This window comes from Panulirus ornatus, chromosome 31 (genome assembly GCF_036320965.1).
Source record: "Panulirus ornatus isolate Po-2019 chromosome 31, ASM3632096v1, whole genome shotgun sequence".
In the NCBI taxonomy this organism is placed as follows: Eukaryota; Metazoa; Arthropoda; class Malacostraca; order Decapoda; family Palinuridae; genus Panulirus; species Panulirus ornatus.
The window spans coordinates 17,378,503-17,404,923 of record NC_092254.1 but is presented as its reverse complement, the minus strand read 5'-3'; the positions used below and the strand labels follow the sequence as shown (position 1 = coordinate 17,404,923).

At 42.5% G+C, this 26,421-nt stretch overlaps 1 protein-coding gene across 4 annotated transcripts in view; it reads right to left on the bottom strand.

Annotated features, from left to right (window-relative positions):
- Window positions 1-21,753: 21,753 nt before the first annotated feature.
- LOC139758846 (BMP-binding endothelial regulator protein-like) overlaps window positions 21,754-26,421 on the bottom strand; it is a 254,066-nt gene continuing 249,398 nt past the window's right edge. For all 4 annotated transcript variants that reach the window (XM_071680701.1, XM_071680704.1, XM_071680702.1 and 1 more), the window contains one exon: window positions 21,754-23,103. In XM_071680701.1, coding sequence (XP_071536802.1) covers window positions 22,859-23,103 — 245 coding nt within the window. In that variant the 3' untranslated portion in view covers window positions 21,754-22,858. The remainder of the gene's footprint in view (window positions 23,104-26,421) is intronic.

Genomic DNA, 26,421 nt, shown 5'->3' with positions numbered 1-26,421 from the left:
TCGTTCCCTCCACCTCTGACACATATATCATCTTTGTCAATCTTTCCTCACTCATTCTCTTCATGTGGCCAAACCATTTCAAAACACCCTCATCTGCTCTCTCAACTACACTCCTTTTGTTACCACACATCTCTCGTACCCTATTAGTAGTTAATTGATCAAACCACCTCACACTACATATTGTCCTCAAACATCTCATTTCCAGCACATCCACCCTCCTCCTCACAACTTTATATATAGCCCACACCTCGCAACCATATAACATTGTTGGTGCCACTATTCCTTCAAACATACCGATTTCTGCTTTCCAAGATAACATTCTTGACTTCCACACCGTTTTCAATGCTCCCAAAACTTTCGCCCTCTTCCCTACCCTATGATTCACTTCTGCTTCCATGGTTCCATCCACTTCCAAATCCACTTCCATATATCTAAAACACTTCACTTCCCCCAGTTTTTCTCCATTCAAACTTACCTCCCATTTGTCTTGTCCCTCAACCCTACTGTACCCAATAACCTTGCTCTTATTCACATTTACTCTCAGCTTTCTTCTTTCACACACTTTACCAAACTCAGTCACCAGCTTCTGCAGTTTCTCACATGAATCAGCCACCAGCGCTGTATCATCAGCGAACAACAACTGACTCACTTCCCAAGTTCTCTCATCCACAACGGACTGCATACTTGCCCCTCTTTCCAAAACTCTTACATCCACTTCCCTAACAACCCCATCTATAAACAAGTTAAACAACCACGGAAACATCACGCACCCCTGCCGCAAACCAACATTCACTGAGAACCAATCACTTTCCTCTCTTCCTACACGTACACATGCCTTACATCCTCGATAAAAACTTTTCAGTGCTTCTAACAACTTACCTCCCACACCACATATTCTTACTACCTTCCACAGAGCATCTCTATCAACTCTATCAAATGCCTTTTGCCTCTCCAGATCCATAAATGCTACATACAAATCAATTTGCTTTTCTAAGTATTTCTCACATACATTTTTCAAAGCAAATACCTGATCCACACATCCTCTACCACTTCTGAGACCACTCTGCTCTTCCCCAATCTGATGCTCTGTACATGCCTTCACCCTCTCAATCAATACCCTCTCATATAATTTACCAGGGATACTCAACAAACTTATACCTCTGTAATTTGAGCACTCACTCTTATCCCCTTTGCCTTTGTACAATGGCACTATGCAAGCATTCTGCCAATCCTCAGGCAACTCACCATGAGTCATACATACATTTAATAACCTTACCAACCAGTCAACAATACAGTCATCCCCTTTTTTGATAAATTCCTCTGCAATACTATCCAAACCCGCTGCCTTGTCGGCTTTCATCTTCCACAGAGCTTTTACTACCTTTTCTCTGTTTACCAAATCATTCTCCCTAACCCTCTCACTTTGCACACTACCTCAGCCAAAACACCCTATATCTGCCACTCTGTCATCAAACACATTCAACAAACCTTCAAAATACTCATTCCATCTCCTTCTCACATCACCACTACTTGTTATCACCCCATTAGCCCCCTTCACTGATGTTCCCATTTGTTCCCTTGTCTTACGCACTTTATTTACCTCCTTCCAAAACTTCTTTTTATTCTCCCTAAAGTTTAATGATACTCTCTCACCCCAACTCTCATTTGCCCTCTTTTTTGACTCTTGCACCTTTCTGTTGACCTCCTGCCTCTTTCTTTGATAAATCTCCCAGTCATTTGCATTATTTCCCAGCAAAAATCGTCCAAATGCCTGTCTCTTCTCTTTCACTAATAGTCTTACTTTTTCATCCCACCACTCTACCCTTTCTAATCTGCCCACCTCCCACACTTCTCATGCCACAAGCATATTTCGCACAAGCCATCACTTCTTCCCTAAATACATCCCATTCCTCCCCGACTCCCCTTTGTCCTTTGTTTTCACCTTTTTCCATTCTGTACTCAGTCTCTCCTGGTACTTCCTTACACAAGTCTCCTTCCCAAGCTCACTTACTCTCACCACTCTCAATACCCCAACATTCTGTCTTCTTTTCTGAAAACCTCTAAATATCTTCACCTTTGCCTCCACAAGATGATGATCAGACATCCCTCCAGTTGCATCTCTCAGCACATTAACATCCAAAAGTCTCTCTTTCGCGCGCCTATCAATTAACACGTAATGCAATAATGCTCTCTGGCCATGTCTCCTACTTACATATGCATAATTATTTATATATCTTTTTAAACCAGGTATTCCTGGCATATATATATATATTTCTTTCTTTTTTTTCTTTCAAACTATTCGCCATTTCCCACATTAGCAAGGTAGCGTTAAGAACAGAGGACTTGGCCTCTGAGGGAATATCCTGACCTGGCCCCCTCCTCTGTTCCTTCTTTTGGAAAATTGAAAAAAAAAAAAAAGAGAGGAGGATTTCCAGCCACCTGCTCACCTCCCCTTTTAGTCACCTTCTACGACACACAGGGAATACGTGGGAAGTATTCTTTCTCCCCTATCCCCAGGAATATATATTTTTTTTTTTTTTTTTCAAACTATTTGCCATTTCCCGCGTTAGCGAGGTAGCGTTAAGAACAGAGAACTGGGCCACTGAGGGAATATCCTCACCTGGCCCCCTTCTCTGTTCCTTCTTTTGGAAAATTAAAAAAAATTGAGAGGGGAGGATTTCCAGCCCCCCGCTCCCTCCCCTTTTAGTCGCCTTCTACGACACGCAGGGAATACGTGGGAAGTATTCTTTCTCCCCTATCCCCAGGGATAAAGGAATATATATATATATATATATATATATATATATATTTTTTTTTTTTTTCATACTATTCGCCATTTCCTGCGATAACGAGGTAGCGTTAAGAACAGAAGACTGGGCCTTTGAGGGAATACCCTCACCTGGCCCCCTTCTCTGTTCCTTCTTTTGGAAAATTAAAAAAAAAAAAAAACGAGGGGAGGATTTCCAGCCCCCGCTCCCTTCCCTTTTAGTCGCCTTCTACGACACGCAGGGAATACGTGGGAAGTATTCTTTCTCCCCTATCCCCAGGGATATATATATATATATATATATATATATATATATATATTTTTTTTTTTTCAAACTATTCGCCATTTCCCGTATTAGCGAGGTAGCGTTAAGAACAGAGGACTGGGCCTTTTTCGGAATATCCTCACCTGGCCCCCTCTGTTCCTTCTTTTGGAAAATTAAAAAAAAAAACGAGAGGGGAGGATTTCCAGCCCCCCGCTCCCTCCCCTTTTAGTCGCCTTCTACGACACGCAGGGAATACGTGGGAAGTATTCTTAATCCCCTATCCCCAGGGATAATATATATATATATATATATATATATATATATATATATATATATATATATATATATTCTTTTGTTTTTTTTTCATACTATTCGCTATTTCCCGCGATAGCGAGGTAGCGTTAAGAACAGAGGACTGGGCCTTTGAGGGAATATCCTCACCTAGACCTCTTCTCTGTTCCTTCTTTTGGAAAATTAAAAAAAAAAAAAAAGAGAGGGGAGGATTTCCAGCCCCCTGCTCCCTTCCCTTTTAGTCGCCTTCTACGACACGCAGGGAATATGTGGGAAGTATTCTTTCTCCCCTATCCCCATATATATATATACATTTTTCATATGTATATATATGTATGTGTGCGTGTGTGTATATGTGCGTGTGTGTGTGTATGTGTGTGTATGTGTATATATATATATATATATGTATATTACCCCTGGGGATAGGGGTGAAAGAATACTTCTCACGCATTCCTCGTGTGTTGTAGAAAGCGACTAGAGGGGACGGGAGCGGGGGGCCAGAAATCCTCCCCTCCTTGTTTTTTTTTTAACTTTCTAAAATGGGAAACAGAAGAAGGAGTCACGCGGGGAGTGCTCATCCTCCTCGAAGGCTCAGATTGGGGTGCCTAAATGTGTGTGGATGTAACCAAGATGTGAAAAAAGGAGAGATAGGTAGTATGTTTGAGGAAAGGAACCTGGATGTTTTGGCTCTGAGTGAAACGAAGCTCAAGGGTGAAGGGGAAGAGTGGTTTGGGAATGTCTTGGGAGTAAAGTCAGGGGTTAGTGAGAGGACAAGAGCAAGGGAAGGAGTAGCAGTACTCCTGAAACAGGAGTTGTGGGAGTATGTGATAGAATGTAAGAAAGTAAATTCTCGATTAATATGGGTAAAACTGAAAGTTGATGGAGAGAGATGGGTGATTATTGGTGCATATGCACCTGGGCATGAGAAGAAAGATCATGAGAGGCAAGTGTTTTGGGAGCAGCTGAATGAGTGTGTTAGTGGTTTTGATGCACGAGACCGGGTTATAGTGATGAGTGATTTGAATGCAAAGGTGAGTAATGTGGCAGTTGAGGGAATAATTGGTATACATGGGGTGTTCAGTGTTGTAAATGGAAATGGTGAAGAGCTTGTAGATTTATGTGCTGAAAAAGGACTGATGACTGGGAATACCTGGTTTAAAAAGCGAGATATACATAAGTATACTTATGTAAGTAGGAGAGATGGCCAGAGAGCGTTATTGGATTACGTGTTAATTGACAGGCGCGTGAAAGAGAGACTTTTGGATGTTAATGTGCTGAGAGGTGCAACTGGAGGGATGTCTGATCATTATCTTGTGGAGGCTAAGGTGAAGATTTGTATGGGTTTTCAGAAAAGAAGAGTGAATGTTGGGGTGAAGAGGGTGGTGAGAGTAAGTGAGCTTGGGAAGGAGACTTGTGTGAGGAAGTACCAGGAGAGACTGAGTACAGAATGGAAAAAGGTGAGAACAATGGAAGTAAGGGGAGTGGGGGAGGAATGGGATGTATTTAGGGAATCAGTGATGGATTGCGCAAAAGATGCTTGTGGCATGAGAAGAGTGGGAGGTGGGTTGATTAGAAAGGGTAGTGAGTGGTGGGATGAAGAAGTAAGAGTATTAGTGAAAGAGAAGAGAGAGGCATTTGAACGATTTTTGCAGGGAAAAAATGCAATTGAGTGGGAGACGTATAAAAGAAAGAGACAGGAGGTCAAGAGAAAGGTGCAAGAGGTGAAGAAAAGGGCAAATGAGAGTTGGGGTGAGAGAGTATCATTGAATTTTAGGGAGAATATAAAGATGTTCTGGAAGGAGGTAAATAAAGTGCGTAAGACAAGGGAGCAAATGAGAACTTCAGTGAAGGGCGCAAATGGGGAGGTGATAACAAGTAGTGGTGATGTGAGAAGGAGATGGAGTGAGTATTTTGAAGGTTTGTTGAATGTGTTTGATGATAGAGTGGCAGATATAGGGTGTTTTGGTCGAGGTGGTGTGCAAAGTGAGAGGGTTAGGGAAAATGATTTGGTAAACAGAGAAGAGGTAGTAAAAGCTTTGCAGAAGATGAAAGCCGGCAAGGCAGCAGGTTTGGATGGTATTGCAGTGGAATTTATTAAAAAAGGGGGTGACTATATTATTGACTGGTTGGTAAGATTATTTAATGTATGTATGACTCATGGTGAGGTGCCTGAGGATTGGCAGAATGCGTGCATAGTGCCATTGTACAAAGGCAAAGAGGATAAGAGTGAGTGCTCAAATTACAGAGGTATAAGTTTGTTGAGTATTCCTGGTAAATTATATGGGAGGGTATTGATTGAGAGGGTGAAGGCATGTACAGAGCATCAGATTGGGGAAGAGCAGTGTGGTTTCAGAAGTGGTAGAGGATGTGTGGATCAGGTGTTTGCTTTGAAGAATGTATGTGAGAAATACTTAGAAAAGCAAATGGATTTGTATGTAGCATTTATGGATCTGGAGAAGGCATATGATAGAGTTGATAGAGATGCTCTTTGGAAGGTATTAAGAATATATGGTGTGGGAGGCAAGTTGTTAGAAGCAGTGAAAAGTTTTTATCGAGGATGTAAGGCATGTGTACGTGTAGGAAGAGAGGAAAGTGATTGGTTCTCAGTGAATGTAGGTTTGCGGCAGGGGTGTGTGATGTCTCCATGGTTGTTTAATTTGTTTATGGATGGGGTTGTTAGGGAGGTGAATGCAAGAGTTTTGGAAAGAGGGGCAAGTATGAAGTCTGTTGGGGATGAGAGAGCTTGGGAAGTGAGTCAGTTGTTGTTCGCTGATGATACAGCGCTGGTGGCTGATTCATGTGAGAAACTGCAGAAGCTGGTGACTGAGTTTGGTAAAGTGTGTGAAAGAAGAAAGTTAAGAGTAAATGTGAATAAGAGCAAGGTTATTAGGTACAGTAGGGTTGAGGGTCAAGTCAATTGGGAGGTGAGTTTGAATGGAGAAAAACTGGAGGAAGTGAAGTGTTTTAGATATCTGGGAGTGGATCTGAGAGCGGATGGAACCATGGAAGCGGAAGTGGATCATAGGGTGGGGGAGGGGGCGAAAATCCTGGGAGCCTCGAAGAATGTGTGGAAGTCGAGAACATTATCTCGGAAAGCAAAAATGGGTATGTTTGAAGGAATAGTGGTTCCAACAATGTTGTATGGTTGCGAGGCGTGGGCTATGGATAGAGTTGTGCGCAGGAGGATGGATGTGCTGGAAATGAGATGTTTGAGGACAATGTGTGGTGTGAGGTGGTTTGATCGAGTAAGTAACATAAGGGTAAGAGAGATGTGTGGAAATAAAAAGAGCGTGGTTGAGAGAGCAGAAGAGGGTGTTTTGAAACGGTTTGGGCACATGGAGAGAATGAGTGAGGAAAAATTGACCAAGAGGATATATGTGTCGGAGGTGGAGGGAACGAGGAGAAGAGGGAGACCAAATTGGAGGTGGAAAGATGGAGTGAAAAAGATTTTGTGTGATCGGGGCCTGAACATGCAGGAGGGTGAAAGGAGGGCAAGGAATAGAGTGAATTGGAGCGATGTGGTATACCGGGGTTGATGTGCTGTCAGTGGATTGAATCAGGGCATGTGAAGCGTCTGGGGTAAACCATGGAAAGCTGTGTAGGTATGTATATTTGCGTGTGTGGACGTATGTATATACATGTGTATGGGGGTGGGTTGGGCCATTTCTTTCGTCTGTTTCCTTGCGCTACCTCGCAAACGCGGGAGACAGCGACAAAGCAAAAAAAAAAAAAAATATATATATATATATATATATATATATATATATATATATATATATATATATATATATATATATATATATATATATATTCTTTCTTTTCTTTCATACTATTCGCCATTTCCCGCATTAGCGAGGTAGCGTTAAGAACAGAGGACTGGGCCTTTGAGTGAATATCCTCACCTGGCCCCCTTCTCTGTTCCTTCTTTTGGAAAAAAAAAAAAATGAGACGGGAGGATTTGCAGCCCCCCACTCCATTCCCTTTTACTCGCCTTCTACGACACGCAAGGAATACGTGGGAAGTATTCTTTCTCCCCTATCCCCAGGGAGGATATGGGATGTATTTAGGGAATCAGTGATGGATTGCGCAAAAGATGCTTGTGGCATGAGAAGAGTGGGAGGTGGGTTGATTAGAAAGGGTAGTGAGTGGTGGGATGAAGAAGTAAGATTATTAGTGAAAGAGAAGAGAGAGGCATTTGGACGATTTTTGCAGGAAAAAAATGAAATTGAGTGGGAGATGTATAAAAGAAAGAGACAGGAGGTCAAGAGAAAGGTGCAAGAGGTGAAAAAGAGGGTAAATGAGAGTTGGGGTGAGAGAGTATCATTAAATTTTAGGGAGAATAAAAAGATGTTCTGGAAGGAGGTAAATAAAGTGCGTAAGACAAGGGAGCAAATGGGAACTTCAGTGAAGGGCGCAAATGGGGGGGTGATAACAAGTAGTGGTGATGTGAGAAGGAGATGGAGTGAGTATTTTGAAGGTTTGTTGAATGTGTTTGATGATAGAGTGGCAGATATAGGGTGTTTTGGTCGAGGTGGTGTGCAAAGTGAGAGGGTTAGGGAAAATGATTTGGTAAACAGAGAAGAGGTAGTAAAAGCTTTGCAGAAGATGAAAGCCGGCAAGGCCGCAGGTTTGGATGGTATTGCAGTGGAATTTATTAAAAAAGGGGGTGACTATATTATTGACTGGTTGGTAAGATTATTTAATGTATGTATGACTCATGGTGAGGTGCCTGAGGATTGGCAGAATGCGTGCATAGTGCCATTGTACAAAGGCAAAGAGGATAAGAGTGAGTGCTCAAATTACAGAGGTATAAGTTTGTTGAGTATTCCTGGTAAATTATATGGGAGGGTATTGATTGAGAGGGTGAAGGCATGTACAGAGCATCAGATTGGGGAAGAGCAGTGTGGTTTCAGAAGTGGTAGAGGATGTGTGGATCAGGTGTTTGCTTTGAAGAATGTATGTGAGAAATACTTAGAAAAGCAAATGGATTTGTATGTAGCATTTATGGATCTGGAGAAGGCATATGATAAAGTTGATAGAGATGCTCTTTGGAAGGTATTAAGAATATATGGTGTGGGAGGCAAGTTGTTAGAAGCAGTGAAAAGTTTTTATCGAGGATGTAAGGCATGTGTACGTGTAGGAAGAGAGGAAAGTGATTGGTTCTCGGTGAATATAGGTTTGCGGCAGGGGTGTGTGATGTCTCCATGGTTGTTTAATTTGTTTATGGATGGGGTTGTTAGGGAGGTGAATGCAAGAGTTTTGGAAAGAGGGGCAAGTATGAAGTCTGTTGGGGATGAGAGAGCTTGGGAAGTGAGTCAGTTGTTGTTCGCTGATGATACAGCGCTGGTGGCTGATTCATGTGAGAAACTGCAGAAGCTGGTGACTGAGTTTGGTAAAGTGTGTGAAAGAAGAAAGTTAAGAGTAAATGTGAATAAGAGCAAGGTAATTAGGTACAGTAGGGTTGAGGGTCAAGTCAATTGGGAGGTAAGTTTGAATGGAGAAAAACTGGAGGAAGTAAAGTGTTTTAGATATCTGGGAGTGGATCTGAGAGCGGATGGAACCATGGAAGCGGAAGTGGATCATAGGGTGGGGGAGGGGGCGAAAATCCTGGGAGCCTCGAAGAATGTGTGGAAGTCGAGAACATTATCTCGGAAAGCAAAAATGGGTATGTTTGAAGGAATAGTGGTTCCAACAATGTTGTATGGTTGCGAGGCGTGGGCTATGGATAGAGTTGTGCGCAGGAGGATGGATGTGCTGGAAATGAGATGTTTGAGGACAATGTGTGGTGTGAGGTGGTTTGATCGAGTAAGTAACATAAGGGTAAGAGAGATGTGTGGAAATAAAAAGAGCGTGGTTGAGAGAGCAGAAGAGGGTGTTTTGAAACGGTTTGGGCACATGGAGAGAATGAGTGAGGAAAAATTGACCAAGAGGATATATGTGTCGGAGGTGGAGGGAACGAGGAGAAGAGGGAGACCAAATTGGAGGTGGAAAGATGGAGTGAAAAAGATTTTGTGTGATCGGGGCCTGAACATGCAGGAGGGTGAAAGGAGGGCAAGGAATAGAGTGAATTGGAGCGATGTGGTATACCGGGGTTGATGTGCTGTCAGTGGATTGAATCAGGGCATGTGAAGCGTCTGGGGTAAACCATGGAAAGCTGTGTAGGTATGTATATTTGCGTGTGTGGACGTATGTATATACATGTGTATGGGGGTGGGTTGGGCCATTTCTTTCGTCTGTTTCCTTGCGCTACCTCGCAAACGCGGGAGACAGCGACAAAGCAAAAAAAAAAAAAAATATATATATATATATATATATATATATATATATATATATATATATATATATATATATATATATATATATATATTCTTTCTTTTCTTTCATACTATTCGCCATTTCCCGCATTAGCGAGGTAGCGTTAAGAACAGAGGACTGGGCCTTTGAGTGAATATCCTCACCTGGCCCCCTTCTCTGTTCCTTCTTTTGGAAAAAAAAAAAAATGAGACGGGAGGATTTGCAGCCCCCCACTCCATTCCCTTTTACTCGCCTTCTACGACACGCAAGGAATACGTGGGAAGTATTCTTTCTCCCCTATCCCCAGGGAGGATATGGGATGTATTTAGGGAATCAGTGATGGATTGCGCAAAAGATGCTTGTGGCATGAGAAGAGTGGGAGGTGGGTTGATTAGAAAGGGTAGTGAGTGGTGGGATGAAGAAGTAAGATTATTAGTGAAAGAGAAGAGAGAGGCATTTGGACGATTTTTGCAGGAAAAAAATGAAATTGAGTGGGAGATGTATAAAAGAAAGAGACAGGAGGTCAAGAGAAAGGTGCAAGAGGTGAAAAAGAGGGTAAATGAGAGTTGGGGTGAGAGAGTATCATTAAATTTTAGGGAGAATAAAAAGATGTTCTGGAAGGAGGTAAATAAAGTGCGTAAGACAAGGGAGCAAATGGGAACTTCAGTGAAGGGCGCAAATGGGGGGGTGATAACAAGTAGTGGTGATGTGAGAAGGAGATGGAGTGAGTATTTTGAAGGTTTGTTGAATGTGTTTGATGATAGAGTGGCAGATATAGGGTGTTTTGGTCGAGGTGGTGTGCAAAGTGAGAGGGTTAGGGAAAATGATTTGGTAAACAGAGAAGAGGTAGTAAAAGCTTTGCAGAAGATGAAAGCCGGCAAGGCCGCAGGTTTGGATGGTATTGCAGTGGAATTTATTAAAAAAGGGGGTGACTATATTATTGACTGGTTGGTAAGATTATTTAATGTATGTATGACTCATGGTGAGGTGCCTGAGGATTGGCAGAATGCGTGCATAGTGCCATTGTACAAAGGCAAAGAGGATAAGAGTGAGTGCTCAAATTACAGAGGTATAAGTTTGTTGAGTATTCCTGGTAAATTATATGGGAGGGTATTGATTGAGAGGGTGAAGGCATGTACAGAGCATCAGATTGGGGAAGAGCAGTGTGGTTTCAGAAGTGGTAGAGGATGTGTGGATCAGGTGTTTGCTTTGAAGAATGTATGTGAGAAATACTTAGAAAAGCAAATGGATTTGTATGTAGCATTTATGGATCTGGAGAAGGCATATGATAAAGTTGATAGAGATGCTCTTTGGAAGGTATTAAGAATATATGGTGTGGGAGGCAAGTTGTTAGAAGCAGTGAAAAGTTTTTATCGAGGATGTAAGGCATGTGTACGTGTAGGAAGAGAGGAAAGTGATTGGTTCTCGGTGAATATAGGTTTGCGGCAGGGGTGTGTGATGTCTCCATGGTTGTTTAATTTGTTTATGGATGGGGTTGTTAGGGAGGTGAATGCAAGAGTTTTGGAAAGAGGGGCAAGTATGAAGTCTGTTGGGGATGAGAGAGCTTGGGAAGTGAGTCAGTTGTTGTTCGCTGATGATACAGCGCTGGTGGCTGATTCATGTGAGAAACTGCAGAAGCTGGTGACTGAGTTTGGTAAAGTGTGTGAAAGAAGAAAGTTAAGAGTAAATGTGAATAAGAGCAAGGTAATTAGGTACAGTAGGGTTGAGGGTCAAGTCAATTGGGAGGTAAGTTTGAATGGAGAAAAACTGGAGGAAGTAAAGTGTTTTAGATATCTGGGAGTGGATCTGAGAGCGGATGGAACCATGGAAGCGGAAGTGGATCATAGGGTGGGGGAGGGGGCGAAAATCCTGGGAGTCTCGAAGAATGTGTGGAAGTCGAGAACATTATCTCGGAAAGCAAAAATGGGTATGTTTGAAAGAATAGTGGTTCCAACAATGTTGTATGGTTGCGAGGCGTGGGCTGTGGATAGAGTTGTGCGCAGGAGGATGGATGTGCTGGAAATGAGATGTTTGAGGACAATGTATGGTGTGAGGTGGTTTGATCGAGTAAGTAACGTAAGGGTAAGAGAGATGTGTGGAAATAAAAAGAGCGTGGTTGAGAGAGCAGAAGAGGGTGTTTTGAAATGGTTTGGGCACATGGAGAGAATGAGTGAGGAAAGATTGACCAAGAGGATATATGTATCGGAGGTGGAGGGAACGAGGAGGAGAGGGAGACCAAATTGGAGGTGGAAAGATGGAGTGAAGAAGATTTTGTGTGATCGGGGCCTGAACATGCAGGAGGGTGAAAGGAGGGCAAGGAATAGAGTGAATTGGAGCGATGTGGTATACCGGGGTTGACGTGCTGTCAGTGGATTGAATCAGGGCATGTGAAGCGTCTGGGGTAAACCATGGAAAGCTGTGTAGGTATGTATATTTGCGTGTGTGGATGTATGTATATACATGTGTATGGGGTGGGTTGGGCCATTTCTTTCGTCTGTTTCCTTGCGCTACCTCGCAAACGCGGGAGACAGCGACAAAAAAAAAAAAACAAATATATATATATATATATATATATATGGGGATAAAGGAGAAAGAATACTTCTCACGTATTCCCTGCGTGTTGTAGAAGGCGACTAAAAGGGGAGGGAGCGGGGGCTGGAAATCCTCCTCACTAGTTTTTTTTTTTTTTTTTGATTTTCCAAAAGAAGGAACAGAGAAGGGGGCCAGGTGGGGATATTCCTTCAAAGGCCCAGTCCTCTATTCTTAACGCTACCTTGGTAGCGCGGGAAATATATATATATATATATATATATATATATATATATATATATATATATATATATATATATATATATATATATATATATATATATTTATTTATATATTCTATTTTGCTTTGTCACTGTCTCCCGCGTTTGCGAGGTAGCGCAAGGAAACAGACGAAACAAATGGCCCAACCCACCCCCATACACAATGTATATACATACACGTCCACACACGCAAATATACATACCTATACATCTCAATGTACACATATATATACACACACAGACACATACATATATACCCATGCACACAATTCACACTGGCTGCCTTTATTCATTCTCATCGCCACCTCGCCACACATGGAATACCATCCCCCTCCCCCCTTATGTGTGCGAGGTAGCACTAGGAAAAGACAACAAAGGCCCCATTCGTTCACACTCAGTCTCTAGCTGTCATGTAATAATGCACCGAAACCACAGCTCCCTTTCCACATCCAGGCCCCACACAACTTTCCATGGTTTACTCCAGACGCTTCACATGCCCTGGTTCAGTCCATTGACAGCACGTCGACCCCGGTATACCACATCATTCCAATTCACTCTATTCCTTGCACGCCTTTCACCCTCCTACATGTTCAGGCCCCAATCACTCAAAATCTTTTTCACTCCATCTTTCCACCTCCAATTTGGTCTCCCACTTCTCCTCGTTCCCTCCACCTCTGACACATATATCCTCTTGGTCAATCTTTCCTCACTCATTCTCTCCATGTGACCAAACCATTTCAAAACATCCTCTTCTGCTCTCTCAACCACACTCAATTTATTTCCACACATCTCCCTTACCCTTACATTACTTACTCGATCAAACCACCTCACACCACATATTGTCCTCAAACATCTCATTTCCAGCACATCCATCCTCCTGCGCACAACTCTATCCATAGCCCACGCCTCGCAACCATACAACATTGTTGGAACCACCATTCCTTCAAACATACCCATTTTTGCTTTCCGAGATAATGTTCTCGACTTCCAAACATTCTTCAAGGCTCCCAGAATTTTCGCCCCCTCCCCCACCCTATGATTCACTTCCGCTCCCATGGTTCCATCCGCTGCCAGATCCACTGCCAGATATCTAAAACACTTTACTTCCTCCAGTTTTTCTCCATTCAAACTTACCTTACTGTTGACTTGACCCTCAACCCTACTGTACCTAATAACCTTGCTCTTATTCACATTTACTCTTAACTTTCTTCTTTCACACACTTTACCAAACTCAGTCACCAGCTTCTGCAGTTTCTCACATGAATCAGCCACCAGCACTGTATCATCAGCGAACAACAACTGACTCACTTTCCAAGCTCTCTCATCCACAACAGACTGCATACTTGCCCCTGTTTCCAAAACTCTTGCATTCACCTCCCTAACAACCCCATCCATAAACAAATTAAACAACCATGGAGACATCACCCACCCCTGCCGCAAATCTACATTAACTGAGAACCAATCACTTTCCTCTCTTCCTACACGTACACATGCCTTACATCCTCGATCAAAACTTTTCACTGCTTCTGACAACTTGCCTCCCACACCATGTATTCTTAATACCTTCCACAGAGCATCTCAATCAACTCTATCATATGTCTTCTCCAGATCCATAAATGCTACATACAAATCCATTTGCTTTTGTAAGTGTTTCTCACATACATTCTTCAAAGCAAACACCTGATCCACACATCCTCTACCACTTCTGAAACCACACTGCTCTTCCCCAATCTGATTCTCTGTACATGCCTTCACCCACTCAATCAATACCCTCCTATATGATTTACCAGGAATACTCAACAAACTTATACCTCTGTAATTTGAGCACTCACTCTTATCCCCTTTGCCTTTGTACAATGGCACTATGCAAGCATTCCGCCAATCCTCAGGCACCTCACCATGAATAACACATACATTAAATAACCTTACCCACCAGTCAACAATACAGTCACCCCCTTTTTTAATAAATTCCACTGCAATACCATCCAAACCTGCTGCCTTGCCGGCTTTCATCTTCCGAAAAGCTTTTACTACCTCTTCCCTGTTTACCAAATCATTTTCGCTAACCCTCTCACTTTGCACACCACCTCGACCAAAACACCCTATATCTGCCACTCTATCATCAAACACATTGAACAAACCTTCAAAATACTCACTCCATCTCCTCACATCACCACCACTTGTTATCAACTCCCTATTTGCCCCCTTCACTAAAGTTCCCATTTGCTCCCTTGTCTTACGCACTTTATTTGCCTCTTTCCAAAACATCTTTTTATTCTCCCTAAAATTTGATGATACTCTCTCACCCCAACTGAAATTTGTCCTCTTTTTCACCTCTTGCACCTTTCTCTTGACCTCCTGCCTCTTTCTTTTATACATCTCCCACTCATTTGCATTTTTTCTCTGCAAAAATCGTCCAAATGCCTCTCTCTTTTCTTTCACTAATAATCTTACTTCTTCATCCCACCACTCACTACCCTTTCTAATCAACCCACCTCCCACGCTTCTCATGCCACAAGCATCTTTTGCGCAATCCATCACTGATTCCCTAAATACATTCCATTCCTCCCCCACTCCCCTTACCTCCTTTGTTCTCACCTTTTTCCATTCTGTACTCACTCTCTCCTGGTATATCCTCACACGTGTCCTTCCTAAGCTCACTTACTCTCACCACTCTCTTCACCCCAACATTCTCTCTTCTTTTCTGAAAACCCCTACAAATCTTCACCTTCGCCTGCACAAGATAATGATCAGACATCCTTCCAGTTGCACCTCTCAGCACATTAACATCCAAAAGTCGCTCTTTCGCGCGCCTATCAATTAACAGGTAATCCAATAACGCTCTCTGGCCATCTCTCCTACTTACGTGCGTATACTTATGTATATCTCGCTTTTTGAGCCAGGTATTCCCAATCACCAGTCCTTTTTCAGCACGTAAATCTACAAGCTCTTCTCCATTTCCATTTCCAACACTGAACACCCCATGTATACCAATAATTCCCTCAGCTACATTACTCACCTTTGTATTCAAATCACCCATCACTATAACCCGATCTTGTGCATCAAAACCACTAACACACTCATTCAGCTGCCCCCAAAACTCTTGCCTCTCATGATCTTTCTTCTCATGCCCAGGTGCATATGCACCAATAATCACTCATCTCTCTCCATCAACTTTCATTTTTTCCCATATCAATGTAGAATTTACTTTCTTACACTCTATCACATACTCCCACCACTCCTGTTTCAGGAGTAGTGTTACTCCTTCCCTTGCTCTTGTCCTCTCACTAACCCCTGACTTTACTCCCAAGACATTCCCAAACCACTCTTCCCCTTTACCCTTGAGCTTCGTCTCACTCAGAGCGAAAACATCCAGGTTCCTTTCCTCAAACATAGTACCTATCACTCCTTTTTTCTCATCTTGGTTACATCCACACACATTTAGACACCCCAATCTGAGCCTTCGAGGAGGATGAGCACTCCCCGCGTGACACCTTCTTCTGTTTCCCCTTTTAGAAAGTTAAAATACAAGGAGGGGAGGGTTTCTAGCCCCCTGCTCCCGTCCCATTTAGTCGCCTTCTACGACACGTGAGGAATGCGTGGGAAGTATTCTTTCTCCCGTATCCCCAGGGATATATATATATATTTTTTTCAAACTATTCGCCATTTCCCGCATTAGCGAGGTAGTGTTAAGAATAGAGGACTGGGCTTTTGACTGAATATACTCACCTGGCCCCCTTCTCTGTTCCTTCTTTCGGAAAAAAAGAAAAAAACGAGAGGGGAGGATTTCCAGCCCCCCGCTCCCTCCTCTTTTAGTTGCCTTCTACGACATGCAGGGAATACGTGGGAAGAATTCCTAGCCTCGTCTCTTCGATGTATATCAACAGACTGCTATATTTCTCTCGTGTCTCCCTTGATGATGTGATTATTACACGAAAGTGCACTTGGAAACTTTTCGTGTTTCATTTTCCCCGTGGACTCATAGGAATATATATATATATGTATATATATATATATATGTGGGAGTATGTGATAGAATGTAAGAAAGTAAATTCTCGATTAATATGGGTAAAATTGAAAGTTGATGGAGAGAGGTGGGTGATTATTGGTGCATATGCACCTGGGCATGAGAAGAAAGATCATGAGAGGCAAGTGTTTTGGGAGCAGCTAAATGAGTGTGTTAGCGGTTTTGATGCACGAGACCGGGTTATAGTGATGGGTGATTTGAATGCAAAGGTGAGTAATGTGGCAGTTGAGGGAATAATTGGTATGCATGGGGTGTTCAGTGTTGTAAATGGAAATGGTGAAGAGCTTGTAGATTTATGTGCTGAAAAAGGACTGATGATTGGGAATACCTGGTTTAAAAAGCGAGATATACATAAGTATACTTATGTAAGTAGGAGAGATGGCCAGAGAGCATTATTGGATTACGTGTTAATTGACAGGCGTGCGAAAGAGAGACTTTTGGATGTCAATGTGCTGAGAGGTGCAACTGGAGGGATGTCTGATCATTATCTTGTGGAGGCTAAGGTGAAGATTAGTATGGGTTTTCAGAAAAGAAGAGTGAATGTTGGGGTGAAGAAGGTGGTGAGAGTAAGTGAGCTTGGGAAGGAGACCTGTGTGAAGAAGTATCAGGAGAGACTATGTACAGAATGGAAAAAGGTGAGAACAATGGAAGTAAGGGGAGTGGGGGAGGAATGGGATGTATTTAGGGAATCAGTGATGGATTGCGCAAAAGATGCTTGTGGCATGAGAAGAGTGGGAGGTGGGCTGTTTAGAAAGGGTAGTGAGTGGTGGGATGAAGAAGTAAGAGTATTAGTGAAAGAGAAGAGAGAGGCATTTGGACGATTTTTGCAGGGAAAAAATGCAATTGAGTGGGAGAAGTATAAAAGAAAGAGACAGGAGGTCAAGAGAAAGGTGCAAGAGGTGAAAAAAAGGGCAAATGAGAGTTGGGGTGAGAGACTATCAGTAAATTTTAGGGAGAATAAAAAGATGTTCTGGAAGGAGGTAAATAGGGTGCGTAAGACAAGGGAGCAAATGGGAACTTCAGTGAAGGGCGCAAATGGGGAGGTGATAACAAGTAGTGGTGATGTGAGAAGGAGATGGAATGAGTATTTTGAAGGTTTGTTGAATGTGTCTGATGACAGAGTGGCAGATATAGGGTGTTTGGGTCGAGGTGGTGTGCAAAGTGAGAGGGTTAGGGAAAATGATTTGGTAAACAGAGAAGAGGTAGTAAAAGCTTTGCGGAAGATGAAAGCCGGCAAGGCAGCAGGTTTGGATGGTATTGCTGTGGAATTTATTAAAAAAGGGGGTGACTGTATTGTTGACTGGTTGGTAAGGTTATTTAATGTATGTATGACTCATGGTGAGGTGCCTGAGGATTGGCGGAATGCGTGCATAGTGCCATTGTACAAAGGCAAAGGGGATAAGAGTGAATGCTCAAATTACAGAGGTATAAGTTTGTTGAGTATTCCTGGTAAATTATATGGGAGGGTATTGATTGAGAGGGTGAAGGCATGTACAGAGCATCAGATTGGGGAAGAGCAGTGTGGTTTCAGAAGTGGTAGAGGATGTGTGGATCAGGTGTTTGCTTTGAAGAATGTATGTGAGAAATACTTAGAAAAGCAAATGGATTTGTATGTAGCATTTATGGATCTGGAGAAGGCATATGATAGAGTTGATAGAGATGCTCTGTGGAAGGTATTAAGAATATATGGTGTGGGAGGCAAGTTGTTAGAAGCAGTGAAAAGTTTTTATCGAGGATGTAAGGCATGTGTACGTGTAGGAAGAGAGGAAAGTGATTGGTTCTCAGTGAATGTAGGTTTGCGGCAGGGGTGTGTGATGTCTCCATGGTTGTTTAATTTGTTTATGGATGGGGTTGTTAGGGAGGTAAATGCAAGAGTCTTGGAAAGAGGGGCAAGTATGAAGTCTGTTGGGGATGAGAGAGCTTGGGAAGTGAGTCAGTTGTTGTTCGCTGATGATACAGCGCTGGTGGCGGATTCATGTGAGAAACTGCAGAAGCTGGTGACGGAGTTTGGTAAAGTGTGTGGAAGAAGAAAGTTAAGAGTAAATGTGAATAAGAGCAAGGTTATTAGGTACAGTAGGGTTGAGGGTCAAGTCAATTGGGAGGTGAGTTTGAATGGTGAAAAACTGGAGGAAGTGAAGTGTTTTAGATATCTTGGAGTGGATCTGTCAGCGGATGGAACCATGGAAGCGGAAGTGGATCATAGGGTGGGGGAGGGGGCGAAAATTTTGGGAGCCTTGAAAAATGTGTGGAAGTCGAGAACATTATCCCGGAAAGCAAAAATGGGTATGTTTGAAGGAATAGTAGTTCCAACAATGTTGTATGGTTGCGAGGCGTGGGCTATGGATAGAGTTGTGCGCAGGAGGATGGATGTGCTGGAAATGAGATGTTTGAGGACAATGTGTGGTGTGAGGTGGTTTGATCGAGTAAGTAACGTAAGGGTAAGAGAGATGTGTGGAAATAAAAAGAGCGTGGTTGAGAGAGCAGAAGAGGGTGTTTTAAAATGGTTTGGGCACATGGAGAGAATGAGTGAGGAAAGATTGACCAAGAGGATATATGTGTCGGAGGTGGAGGGAACGAGGAGAAGAGGGAGACCAAATTGGAGGTGGAAAGATGGAGTGAAAAAGATTTTGTGTGATCGGGGCCTGAACATGCAGGAGGGTGAAAGGAGGGCAAGGAATAGAGTGAATTGGAGCGATGTGGTATACAGGGGTTGACGTGCTGTCAGTGGATTGAATCAAGGCATGTGAAGCGTCCGGGGTAAACCATGGAAAGCTGTGTAGGTATGTATATTTGTGTGTGTGGACGTGTGTATGTACATGTGTATGGGGGGGGTTGGGCCATTTCTTTCGTCTGTTTCCTTGCGCTACCTCGCAAACGCGGGAGACAGCGACAAAGTATAAAAAAAAAAAAAAAAAAAAAAAAAAAAAAAAATATATATATATATATATATATATATATATATATATATATACAGAGAGAGAGAGAGAGAGAGAGAGAGAGAGAGAGAGAGAGAGAGAGAGAGAGAGAGAGAGAGATAGAGAGGCAAAGATGGCTTGCGCAAATGATGCCTGTGGCATGAGAAAGATGGGAGGTGGGTAGATTAGAAAGGGTAGTGAGTGGCGGGATGAAGAAGTAAGATTGTTAGTAAAAGAGAAGAGAGAGGTATTTGGACGATTTTTGCAGGGAATAATGCAAATGACTGGAAGATGTATAAAAGAAAGAGCCAAGAGGTCAAGAGAAAGGCGCAAGAGGAGAAAAAGAGGGCAAATGAGATTTGGGGTAAGAGAATATCATTAAGTTTTAGGGAGACTAAAAAGATGTTTTGGAAGGAGGCAAATAAGTGCGTAAGAACAGAGAATGAATTGGAACATGAGTGAAGGGGGAAATGGGGAGGTAATAACAAGTAGTGGAGGAGTTAAAAGGAGATTAAGTGAATATTTTGAAGGTTTGTTGAATGTGTTTGATGATAGAGTGGGAGATATAGAGTGCTTTGGTCGAGGTGGTGTGCGAAGTGAAAGGGTCAGGGAGAATGATTTGGTAAACAGAGAAGAGGTAGTGAAAGTTTTGCGGAATATGAAAGCCGGCAAGGCGGCGGCTTTGGATGGTATTGCAGTGGAGTTCCTGAAAAAGAGGGTGACTGTGTTTTTGACAGGGTGGTGAGGATATTCACTGTATGTATGGCTCGTGGTAAAGTGCCTGAGGATTGGCGGAACGCATGCATAGTGCCATTGTACAAAGGCAAAAGGGATAAAGGTGAGTGTTCAGATTACAGAGGTATAATTTTGTTGAGTATTCCTGGGAAATTATATGGAAGGGTATTGATTGAGAGGGTCAAGGCATGTACAGAACATCAGATAGGGGAAGAGCAGTGTGGTTTTAGAAGGGGTAGAGGAAGTGTGGATCAGGTGTATGCTTTGAAGAATGTATATGAGAAATACTTAGAAAAATAGATGGATTTGTATGTAGCATTTATGGATCTGGAGAAGGCATATGATAGAGTTGATAGAGATGCTCTGTGGAAGGTATTAAGAGTATATGGTGTGGGAGGTAAGTTGCTGGAAGCATTGAAAAGTTTTTATCGAGGATGTAAGGCATGTGTACGTGTAGGAAGACTGCAAAGTGATTGGTTCTCAGTGAATGTCGGTTTGCGGCAGGGGCGCGTGATGTATCCATGGTTGTTTGATTTGTTTATGGATGGAGTTGTTAGGGACGTGAATGCAAGAGTTTTGGAGAGAGGGGCAAGTATGCAGTCTGTTGTGGATGAGAGAGCTTGGGAAGTGAATCAGTTGTTGTTCACTGATGATACATCGCTGTTGGCTGATTCGGGTGAGAAACAGCGGAAGTTGGTGACTGAATTTGATAAAGTGCGTAAAAAAAGAAAGCTGAGAGTAAATGTGAATAAGAGCAAGGTTATTAGGAGGTAAATTAAATTTAAAGTAAATTAGAAGGTAAAATTGAATGGAGAAAAACCGGACGAAGTGAGTGTTTTAGATATCTTGGAGTGGATTTGGCTGCTGATGGAACCATGGAAGCGGAAATGAGTCACTGGGTTGGAGAGGGAGCGAAGTTTCTAGGAGCGTTCAAGAATGTGTGAAAGGCGAGAGTGTTATCTCGGAAAGCAAAAATGGGTATGTTTGAAGGAATAGCTGTTCGAACAATGTTATATGATTGTGAGGCGTGGGCTACAGATACGGTTGCACGGAGGAGGGTGGATGTGCTGGAAATGAGATGTTTGAGGACAATATGTGGTGTGAGGTGGTTTGATCGAGTAAGTAATAATAGGGTAAAAGAGATGTGTGGTAATAAAAAGAGTGTGGTTGAGAGAGCAGAAGAGGGTGTTTTGAAATGGTTTGGTCACATGGAGAGAATGAGTGAGGAAACTTTGACCAAGAGGATATATGTGTCAGAGGTGGAGGGAACGAGGAGAAGTGGGAGACCAAATTGGAGGTGGAAGGATGGAGTGAAAAAGATTTTGAGCGATCGGGGCCTGAACATGCAGGAGGGTGAAAGGCGTGCAAGGAATAGAGTGAATTGGAACGATGTGGTATACCAATTGAACCAGGGCTTGTGAAGCGTCTGGGGTAAACCATGGAAAGTTTTGTGGGCCCTGGATGTGGAAAGGGTGCTGTGGTTTCGATGTATTACACATGACAGCTAGAGATAGTGTGAACGAATGTGCTTCCTCTGAAGATGAGAAAACAATTTACTCTAACACAATGATCTCCCTCTTCTTATTTTACTTAGCAAAGCTAAGGCAAATACCGGCCTTAATTTATGTCTTTGATATCACTAAGATGTATACAGATAACTTTATATATTTACCCAACTACATTGTACATCATCCTAACCTAAAGTGGGAGAGAGGGAACATAACCTAAACATTCCAATACTTTTTCTATTCTTGTATACAAGTACTTCCTATTACTCTATTATCTCACACATGTTCCTTGGTCTTCCATAAATTGTGATAACAGTGAAAATATCTAATATCAATTTATTTTCATCTAGTAACAAAATTTCATATTGTAACATACTGCAGTAAGATTTTTCAAAAGAATATAATGTACCTTGCAAAGAATACTGAACATACAGTGAATAACTGAAACAATTATTGGGAAAGAGGAGAGATAACTGTAACATCCCCCTCCCTAAACAGGCATGAGTCAGCCGCTAGTTGAGTCATGACTAACAGATATACGAAACAATAGATCAGCTACAACATTCTCCTTTCCTCATATATGTTTACTAATCATATTATAATCTTGTAACAACAGACTCCATCATGTTAAACGTTGGTTCACATTTTCTATCTTATGTAAACATACTACAAGAGGATTGTGGTCCGTAAACACTTGGGTTGGCCTACCTACCTCCGCTCAAATATACATGAAAATGATTCAAACTTAAAGTCAAGGCTGATGTTTCCTTTTCATCAGTGCTGTAGTTTTTCTGATAGGACAAAAATGTCTTTGAAAAATAACAAATTGGAAAATCAATATCATCTCTCTTGCATTAAATCTTCAGCAACTCCAAAATCACTCGTATCTATATACCATATAAATCGTCGATCATAATTTGGAGTAGAAAGTAGGGTGTACAGACAAGTATCTGTTTTCATTTCTTAAAGGCTTCATCATCGCATTGATCACTGCATACAAACTTGACTTTGTGTGACAATGAATTGGTTAATGGTAAAGCAATCATTGAAAAATTCTTACAAAACCTACGATAATATCCAGCCATATCCAGAAATCGTAATAATTCTTTCTTATTTGTAAGTGCTGGTAATGTTATAATACTTTCCAATTTAGCAATAATTGGTTTGCCACACGCCTGACCCACAATCCATCCTGGATATTGTACACTTGCTCGAGCAAATTCATTGTTTACATTATATAAATCAGTCAACATTCCCCTTGCCTGACCAAGCTACCGTTGCTACATCTGTACAACACACAGTTTCCTTCATGTTTCTCCTGGTAAACTTGGCCATCATCATACAACGTCGTGCCGCTATCATCATCATCATCATCATCATCATCATCTTCATCATCATCTTCATCATCATCATCATCATCATCATCATCATCTTCATCATCATCTTCATCATCATCATCATCATCATCATCATCATCATCCACTCTACAGCCTGCAACGGTACGTACACTGGAGTTACACAGACGTATCCCACATGAGAGTTACAGAGATGTATCCCACATGAGAGTTACAGAGACGTATCCCACATGAGAGTTACAGAGACGTATCCCTCATGAGAGTTACAGAGACGTATCCCACATGAGAGTTACAGAGACGTACCCCACATGAGAGTTACAGAGACGTATCCCTCATGAGAGTTACATATTGGTATCCCTCATGAGAATTACATATTGGAATCCTTCATTAGAATTCCAGGGTCGTATCCCTCATAAGAGCTACAGGGTCGTAAGAACATAAGAAGTGAGGCCACTGCAGGAGGCATATTGTCCCATGCTAAGCAGGTTCTGAGTCTGTCCACCAACCGCCTGAACCCATAAACACATGATCCAACCTTCCTTTACACCTACATAAAGACCCACGTAGCTTCCACTACTGTATTTGGCAGCTGATGCCTCCATAAATCTACTACCTTATTCCCACACCAATAGTTACCCCACATCCGACCTGGAGCAATTCTTCTCCAATTTATATCCATACAATTTATATCTGTCAGCGGATCTGACAGTGGATCTGTCAGCGGATGGAACCATGGAAGCGGAAGTGGATCATAGGGTGGGGGAGGGGGCGAAAATTTTGGGAGCCTTGAAAAATGTGTGGAAGTCGAGAACATTATCTCGGAAAGCAAAAATGGGTATGTTTGAAGGAATAGTGGTTCCAACAATGTTGTATGGTTGCGAGGCGTGGGCTATGGATAGAGATGTGCGCAGGAGGATGGATGTGCTGGAAATGAGATGTTTGAGGACAATGTGTGGTGTGAGGTGGTTTGATCGAGTAAGTAACGTAAGGGTAAGAGAGATGTGTGGAAATAAAAAGAGCGTGGTTGAGAGAGCAGAAGAGGGTGTTTTGAAATGGTTTGGGCACATGGAGAGATTGACCAAGAGGATATATGTGTCGGAGGTGGAGGGAACGAGGAGAAGAGGGAGACCAAATTGGAGGTGGAAAGATGGAGTGAAAAAGATTTTGTGTGATCGGGGCCTGAACATGCAGGAGGGTGAAAGGAGGGCAAGAAATAGAGTGAATTGGAGTCATGTGGTATACAGGGGTTGACGTGCTGTCAGTGGATTGAATCAAGGCATGTGAAGCGTCTGGGGTAAACCATGGAAAGCTGTGTAGGTATGTATATTTGCGTGTGTGGACGTGTGTATGTACATGTGTATGGGGGGGGGGGGGGGTTGGGCCATTTCTTTCGTCTGTTTCCTTGCGCTACCTCGCAAACGCGGGAGACAGCGACAAAGTATAAAAAAAAAAAAACAAAAAAAAAAAACAATTTATATCCTACAAAAATAGGAATCGTAATTAACTCAGATGAAAATTCAGTAAATATGCAGAGGGGCTTAAATAGATTATCAGGCTGGGCGGGTACATGGAAAATTGAAATTCAACATAGATAAATGCACAATTGTTAGTGTGGGTAAAGATCACAAAATGAACAATATTGCTATTGGTAAAACAGAATGTGGAAAAGATCTAGGGTTACTGCTGAGCAAGGATCTTAAGCCGTGGCAACAATGTATCAAAGTGTGTAATAAGGCTAATAGGATGTTAGGCTTCATTTATAGGACCGTTAGCTATAAAACTGCTGGAGTATTATTGCAACTTTATCTTGCGTTGGTCAGACCACATTTGGATCATGCGGTACAGTTTTGGGCTCCATAATATGCAGTTGATATAATGGTTTAAAGGGAATACAAAGGAGAATGTCAAAAATGATCCTGGAATCAGAAACCTTAATGATGAAGAAAGGTTAAAATGACTCAATTTACACTCACTTCACAGGAGGAGGGCTAGTAGGGATATGACTGAAGTTTGTAAATGAGAGAAGGGCATTAATAAAGTAATATGAATAAAGTTCTTAGAATGACGCCACCGGATAGGGAAAGAAATAATGGATATAAATTGGAGAAGAATTGCTCCAGGTCGGATGTGGGGTAACTATTGGTGTGGGAATAAGGTAGTAGATTTATGGAGGCATCAGCTGCCAAATACAGTAGTGGAAGCTACGTGGGTCTTTATGTAGGTGTAAAGGAAGGTTGGATCATGTGTTTATGGGTTCAGGCGGTTGGTGGACAGACTCAGAACCTGCTTAGCATGGGACAATATGCCTCCTGCAGTGGCCTCACTTCTTATGTTCTTACGACCCTGTAGCTCTTATGAGGGATACGACCCTGGAATTCTAATGAAGGATTCCAATATGTAATTCTCATGAGGGATACCAGAACACTGGTCATGACCAACCATTACCAGAACACTGGTCATGACTAACCATCACCAGAACACTGGTCATGACTAACCATCACCAGAACACTGGTCATGACCAACCATCACCAGTACACTGGTCATGACCAACCATCACCAGAACACTGGTCATGACTAACCATCACCAGTAAAATGGTCATGACTAACCATCACCATAACCCTTGTCATGACTAACCATCACCAGAACACTGGTCATGACCAACCATCACCAGAACACTGGTCATGACCAACCATCACCAGTACACTGGTCATGACTAACCATCACCAGAACACGGGTCATGACCAACCATCACCAGAACACTGGTCATGACTAACCATCACCAGAACACGGGTCATGACCAACCATCACCAGTACACTGGTCATGACTAACCATCACCAGAACACGGGTCATGACCAACCATCACCAGAACACGGGTCATGACCAACCATCACCAGAACACTGGTCATGACTAACCATCACCAGAACACGGGTCATGACCAACCATCACCAGAACACGGGTCATGACTAACCATCACCAGAACACGGGTCATGACCAACCATCACCAGAACACTGGTCATGACTAACCATCACCAGAACACTGGTCATGACCAACCATCACCAGAACACTGGTCATGACTAACCATCACCAGAACACTGGTCATGACCAACCATCACCAGTACACTGGTCATGACCAACCATCACCAGAACACTGGTCATGACCAACCATCACCAGTACACTGGTCATGACCAACCATCACCAGAACACTGGTCATGACCAACCATCACCAGAACACTGGTCATGACCAACCATCACCAGAACACTGGTCATGACCAACCATCACCAGTACACTGGTCATGACCAACCATCACCAGAACACTGGTCATGACCAACCATCACCAGTACACTGGTCATGACCAACCATCACCAGAACACTGGTCATGACCAACCATCACCAGAACACGGGTCATGACCAACCATCACCAGAACACTGGTCATGACCAACCATCACC